This window comes from Dromiciops gliroides, chromosome 4 (genome assembly GCF_019393635.1).
Source record: "Dromiciops gliroides isolate mDroGli1 chromosome 4, mDroGli1.pri, whole genome shotgun sequence".
NCBI lineage: Eukaryota > Metazoa > Chordata > Mammalia > Microbiotheria > Microbiotheriidae > Dromiciops > Dromiciops gliroides.
The window spans coordinates 494,838,782-494,845,948 of NC_057864.1; the positions used below are offsets into that span (position 1 = coordinate 494,838,782).

Genomic DNA, 7,167 nt, shown 5'->3' on the forward strand with positions numbered 1-7,167 from the left:
TGATTGTGTAAGTGCAGGAAGGGGAGGCATACACGTGAGAGATCTGGGGGAAGAAAATGTGACCTTGGGCTCTAGTAAAAGATCCCTGGGGGCAGCTAGATGGCGCAGTGGATAAAGCACCGGCCCTGGATTCAGGAGGACCTGAGTTCAAATCCGCCCTCAGACACTTAACACTTACTAGCTGTGTGACCCTGGGAAAGTCACTTAACCCCAATTGCCTCACCCCCCCCCCCAAAAAAAAAAAGATCCTGGGCTAGGGGCAGCTAGGTGGCGCAATGGATAAAGCACTGGCCCTGGATTCAGGAGGACCTGAGTTCAAATCCGCCCTCAGACACTTAACACTTACTAGCTGTGTGACCCTGGGAAAGTCACTTAACCCCAAATGCCTCACCAAAAAAATAAAAAAGATCCTAGGCTTCCCTGATGAAGGACATGACTTAGAGCTATCAGAGACCTCAGGGGGCATCTAGTCTACGATGCCCCTCATTTTACAAAGGAGGAAACTGAGGCACACAGAGGGGAAAGAGATGGCTCAAGGTCCCACTGACAGTGAGAGGAAAAGCCAGGATTTATGTCCGGGTTTGCCAAGTCCAAATCTAGTAGTCTGTCTACCCTGCTGTGCTGGGTCCCCCAACCCCACACAGGCATCTGAGCAGCAGACCTGCTGGGTAACTGATTCAAGGTAGGAAGTGGGGATGATGGGTACCCTCCCCTCCCCCACCATATCCAGTCCTGGTGATGGTGATTTGCACCCTCCCCCCCCCCAGTTTTCAGGGATCTACAAGTTCAGGCCTGAGGCCCAGCTACTCCCTGTCCCTGTTCACTCAGTTCCCCAGTCTCCTGGAGGAGACCCTTCCTGGGGGTGGTCGCAGAGTGGCTTCCCATCCAGGAGCCTGGCAGGGTTAAGCCAAAGAAAGGAAGGCTTATTGAGGGCTGGGCTTGGACTCCATGGGTGCCCCCAAGAGAAAGGCATGAATCCCAGCTGATACTGCGTGCTCCTGGCCTGTGACCTTGTCCATCCCCCGTGGGTATGATGGGAAGGGTCCTTTGGGTCCTAGTCAGTGAATGTAAGCGCCGAGGATACAGAGACAGCCCCTGCCTCCTGGGAGCTCACACTCCGAAGTGGGGGCACATACAAGATGCATCCACAGTGATGAGAGGGACCTGAGAGGAGAGGGTACTCACTACTGGTGGGGAAGACCTCTTGCAGAAAGGGGGATGAAGCTGAGTTCTTGAAGAGGACAGAGAGGAGGGGCAGAGCACTGCAGCCTGGGGAGAGCTGAGGGATGGAGACAGGAGGCAGAGAAGAGTGAGCCAGTGTGGCCGGGCCATGGGAATGGAGCAGGACTGAGCTGGGAGAGGACTGGGAAGGTCGGAAGAGGCCAGGTCCGCAAAACCTTTAAGCGCCTAATGAGGAACTAGAGGGGAGACATAGTCACACCTGAGCTGTAGTGACTGAATGGGGGCCCCCAGTGCAGGTCCCCTTGGGTGCAAGTCACCCTGCCAAGTCCTGGGGTCGGGGGATGCACATACTAGGACTTAGATTCCCAGACTGTCCCAGGACAGGAGTGAGGAGAGTCTAGCCTCTAACTGGCTCACAAACATGTCTGAAAGATTCACACACTCACTCACTCTCCCACAGACACCCACGCTCACACAAACTCACACTCTCTCTTTCACACACACACACGCACACACACACACACACACACCTCCTTCTGACTCATGGGATCAGCTCCAACTTCATCTTCACCGAGCAGGCCAAGGCCCTTTGACCTATGTGGCATTGGGCCCTTGGGTGGTCCGGTTGGGAGGCATTAGCTGTTCACCTGAATTTACACACAGTTAAGCTCAGGCCTGAGCTGTGCTCTTCAGGAGTCGAGCATAACTTTCTCATGAACCAAAGAGGGTTGAATATCCATTTTTAGCCCCTCCTTTCCACTCCATCCCAGTGGCTGCCAGTGCAGCCCGAGGCAGCTCAGCCATGGACCCCAAGGTCTCTGGAAGGGGCTGGCTGGGCCTTCCTGGAACAGGGATCCTCCCAGGCTGCACCTTCCCCCTCTGCCTCTGAGCCTTCCCCAGGGCTGGATCTCAAGGGCATCCCCAGTGTCAGAGCCCCCTCATCCCTTGGCCCAACTCACCCAATGAGCAGCTCCTCGATCCCCTTCTTGATGGCGCAGTCGGTGTGAGTGCCTTTGCCAATGTATTTCACGCTGCTCACACTGGACTTCAGGCCGTCTCGCCCACTGGGCATGGGGGTCAGCCCTTGGATGACCTCCACGGCATCACTGTAATGGAGAGCTCCGGCGTTCCACACAAGATTGCGGTCACATCGATAGTACCTGGTGAGCCAAGTGGGCAATGAGATGACCATTCCTTGTCCAGCCAATTAGCTGCCCACACTCACCTTCTCCCCATTCCCATCTTCCCCCCTCCCCACTGCCCATGCCCTCTCCTCTCTGCCAGACTCTCTCTTCTCCAAAGCTCAATTCAGACTTAGCTACTCAGGGAACTTGTAGGCACCCAGGCTCAAAATCTGGGGGAACCCGTTGAGGGGAAACAGACCAGGACAACATGGTGGATGGGGGTTTGGAGCACACAAAAGAGGTGAACATGTAAGTCTTCATGCTTGGAAACTGTTCCTTGGCTTGGCCAGAAGAATAAATCCCACCCCTCATTCCCAGGTTTGCCCGGCTGATCTCCCACTTCTCTATCTTCTCCAGAGGCCTGGCCCAATGTAGGGGCAAGACTCTAAAAGTCAGGCTGTGATCCCAGCCCTAGGGATACTAGGTTGTTGCCTCCCTGGTTACTGTATCAGAGAGGAGGGGGAGGGGAGGGTCCTGCCCAGAAAACAACTACTTCCTGTCCCATTTCCTCACTGGAGTTTCAGGCTCCTTTAATTGTGTCAGGGAGGGGAGGAAGGAGGTACAGTCTATCATTCCATAATGAAAGAGAAGGCCAAAATTGCAAATCTATTAACTTGAATTCACACTAAAGTGTAAATGACTGAAGTCAGATTCTTTCTGGAGAACAGGTTGTGATAAGGAGGGAGAAGATGGTGGTAGCTTGGAGTGGTGGAGAATGGGATAGGAGTGGAAAAGAGCCAGAAAGGGGAGTGGGGGTCATCAAACACAAATTTCCCCATTGGATTGCAGTAATTGTAAAGGCCACTATGAGCTGGGAGAATAAAGACATTGGAATGAGGTAGGAGAGTAAAAACTTTGTCATAGAGTGACTGGGTCTGACTGAAGGGGATTTGCCTCTGGCTCCTCTCGAGTGCCTGAGACCCCCAAACCTGGAGCCCCCTCCCTGGACACAGCCACGCCCATGCCCACATGGATGATTAAAGGTGTCCCTAGAACAAGTCTCTCAGAGATGCTCCAAGGGCCCTTCCTTATGAAGCTTGCTGTGTCCTTCTCTGGGACAGCTCCTTCCTTGTCTGTGCATTGTTTGTGGGCCTTCTGACCCGACTGTAGACCCTCACTGGAGAGGCAGGAGAGACCTCAGAGCCCAGCTACCTCACTCCTCATTTAACAGAGGGGGAAACCGAGGCCCAGGGGATTTTGGTGACTTGCCCAAAGCTCCACAGACAGAATCAGTCAATTTAAGAAGCAGGTCCTCAGCACCCATGATGTACCAGGGACAGTGCTGGGCACTGGGGGTCCAAAGACAAAAGGGAAGTACCCCCTGCCCACATCTTTTGCCTTTACATGCAGCACCCTGTCCTCGAGACTGTTCTCGACCTGGTGTCATAGTTATCTGGGAGTGGGCATTAAGCCGGCATCCAAGGCTATAAATTCCTTAGTCAGGAGTTTGAATGACTGAATGAGTGAATGAACGAATGAATGGATGGATGGATGGATGGATGGATGGATGAGTGAATGAATGGATGGATGAATAGATGGATGGATGGATGAGTGAGTGAATGAATGGATGGATGGATGGATGAGTGAATGAATGGATGAGTGAATGAATGGATGGATGAATAGATGGATGGATGGATGGATGGATGAGTGAGTGAATGAATGAATGAATGAATGAATGAATGAATGGATGGATAGACGGATGGATGGATGGGTAGATGGATGGAGGATGGCTGGGTGGAGATGGACAGGTGGGTGGGTGGATGAATGAATGAGTGAAGGATGCCCATCCCCAAGCATCATAGACAGGCTCATCATGTCCCTAGGAGAGATGGCTGCTTTGCTACTAAGTTCGGGCTGAGATCTGGCCCCACCCTCCACTCTGCACCCCAGGTTTCCAGCCCAGGCATCGAATGCCTGGGACAGAGAAGCCTCCAAAGCCAGAGACCAGACAGCGGGATAGCTAACAGGGCTGGGGAGCCCAGCATTGCTAAAGAAGGAGTGCCCTCTTCAGGACGCTTTCAGAACTGCAGTTCTGACTGCCACCTCTTCTCACGTTCTCAGAGCCTGTTCCTACACCATTCTTTATTTCAGGGCTTCTTACTCTTTTTCCTTTTGCAATTCCCTTTCGACCGATAAACTTAGGTATGGGAATCAATATTCACTGCCAAATTGTCCACGACCCCACATTCAGTTACTCGACCCACATGGGGCTGCGACCCCCAGTTTAAGAAACTTTGGTCTAGAGAGCCAGGAGCCTGAGACAACCCCCGCCCCTCCCCCAGACACACCCTTCAGCTTTCTGTGACCAGGCTTCTACTCCAGATTCATGGGATTTGAAACCAGTGTCCCGTCTCAGGGACCAGATATTAAAGTGACTCGCCTGCTTATGGGTCAGAGAGGCCTAGCCCCACAACGAGCCCAGACACTGCTAATGATACCAGAGTCTGCTCAGTACCCTGGCACAGGGCCCCATTACAGATCTCAGTCAGGTTTCAAGGCGTTTTGGAGACACCCCTCCAACCCCTTCATTTGACAAGGAAACTGAGGCTCAGAGAAGAAAGGAACTTGTCTGAGGTCACCACGCAGTGAGAGGGGGCTGTGACTGAATCAGTCCTGTCTCTTGGCTCCCAGACCAGTTCCCTTTCCCCAGTACCACATGGCTGTGCCCTCCCCAGGGGGAAAAGATGAAGAAATGAAAAGGAAATTGTCCAGTGCAGATTTTACCTGTCTACCAAATTGTCAATAAACTGGTTGGTGAAGGCCTTCACTTGGTCCACAAGGCTCCCATATGGCTTCAGTCTCAAGGCCACACTTTCCGAGGTGTCCAGAACAAAAAAGAGGTCCACAGGGCAATCTGTTTCCAAAGGAGGGCAGTGTCAGGGGTCACTACTTTCCTGCCTGCTCCCACCCCCCTCCCAGGAATCTGGGATCAGCTGGCAGGTTGGGAGGGCCCCCAGAGGGAAGAGGGAAGCGTCAGCCTGCAGCCTGTGCCCATGTGCCGGGCTTTGAGCAGTCCCTCTTCCCAAATCCAAAGCTTCTACCCCAGCTCTCAAAAGCCCAGGGCAAGAGAGACTGCTCAGAGCCCGGTACATGAGCACAGGCTACAGGCTGAATTAGGACGGGAGGGGGGAAGGACCTAGGTTGTCCTAGAAGTTCATTTGTACTGGTGGGGCGAGGGGCCGGGCTGGAACCCCGAGCTCTGGAGTAGACACATGGCAAGGGGGGGACACGAGGGAGCTGCCTTAGCCCCCTGGACTTGGTTCGCTGTCTTGGCTGGCCAGAAGTTTGTCCCTCTCCCCCTACCTCGGGGACAAAACCCCAGATATTCCGGTTCAGATAACTGGGAGAACCAGAGAAATCGCTTTGAATCGCGGGTTATTTATTCAGTCAGCATAGCTAAAAGCTAGTCCAGACACAGTACTGTAGACGAGCAGAATACTTTACAAATATTGTTGATCCCCTCCTCGTTCTCTTCCCCCCACTCCCGCATCTCCAAGTCCCGTGGAAGGAGAGGAAAGAAGGCCACTTGTGTGAGTCGCTAGGTATTCCTCCGCGGCACGGAGGCCCGGGAGCAGCTTTGGCCATCTGGACTGGGAGCTGAGTTCAAGTCTTCCTCCAGAAGGCGGGGGGGGGGGGGACGGGGCCAGGGGGCTCCGAGCATCCGCAGAAGTACTGGCTTATGGCTGAGCGCCGCTCTCCTACCTGGGCCCACCGGGCTGCCCCTAAAGCTAAGGCCGCTGCGGGCGGCTGGGAGGACAGAGAGAGGGACTCACCTTGGAAGGCGATGGCTTTCTGGGAGATATCCTGAGCTGCTGCCCAGCCCCAGAGCAGACATCCTAGGAGCAACAAGACCAATCGACTCCCACCTCCGCCGCTACCGCTGCTGCTGCTGAGTCTCATTCTGCCAGCCTGGAGGGTTCGCTCATTTAGGGTGAGCTGGGGGAGAGAAGGACCCAAAGGACAGGGAGGAGGGGAAGACAGTGGAGGAAGAGCCGGACCGGACTCTGCCTCCTCTCGGGGGGCTCTGCTCCCTTTAACCCCCTGCGCCAGCAGAGAGCTGCCCCTCCTGGCTTTCTGCCCTCTCTCCCTGAGTTCACAGTGGGAGGCAGCAGGCAGGACGGGAGAGACGGAGAGAAGGAGGGAGAGAGGAGGAGAAAGAGAGAGGAGGGAGGGAGTTCAGAGGCCGGGCCGGCTTTCCAGGGCACGGGAGGGGAGGGTGCTTGCTATGTCAATTGCTTTTCAACTTGAGGTCTGAGAGTGAGTCACTGCGAGCCAGCCTCTTTCCCTCCTTCCCTCCCTCCCTACTTCCTCCCCTCCTCTGGGGCTAGGGTCTTGCGGCTGCTTGGGCCACTCCCATCCCCGCCCCCCCCACCCCCGCCCATTCTCCATCACCTCTGTCGGTCGGGCTCCCGCCACGCCTTTCTGAGAAGCTGGGCTTTCTGGGACTCCCAGCCATCCTCCCGGCATTCGTCCTGCTGAGGAGAACACTCTTGGACCGAGTTTTGGTTTTTTTTTTTTTAATCATGAAAGTATTTTATTATTTTCCAGTTACGTGTAAAGATAGTTTTCAACATTTGTTTTCATAAGGTTTTTAGTTCCAAATTTTTCTCCCTCTCTCCTCTCCCTCCCCCCCTCCCCAAGACAGAAGGCAATCTGATGTAGGTTATATATGTACAATCACATTAAACATATTTCTGCATTAGTCAAATTGTGAAAGAAGAATCATAACAAAAGGGAAAAACCTCAAAAAACAAAACAAAACAAAACAAAAAACAAATGTAGAAACAGTATAGTTCAATCT

General features: G+C 53.7%; 1 protein-coding gene across 1 annotated transcript in view; it reads right to left on the bottom strand.

Moving 5' to 3' along the window:
- COL6A1 (collagen type VI alpha 1 chain) overlaps positions 1-6,596 on the bottom strand; it is a 39,821-nt gene extending 33,225 nt beyond the window's left edge. Inside the window, exons 1-3 of the mRNA XM_043964786.1 lie at positions 6,140-6,596; positions 5,091-5,220; positions 2,142-2,342 (exon numbers count right to left, since the gene is read on the bottom strand). Of these exons, the coding sequence (XP_043820721.1) occupies positions 2,142-2,342; positions 5,091-5,220; positions 6,140-6,266 (458 nt within the window). The 5' untranslated portion in view covers positions 6,267-6,596. The remainder of the gene's footprint in view (positions 1-2,141; positions 2,343-5,090; positions 5,221-6,139) is intronic.
- Positions 6,597-7,167: the final 571 nt, after the last annotated feature.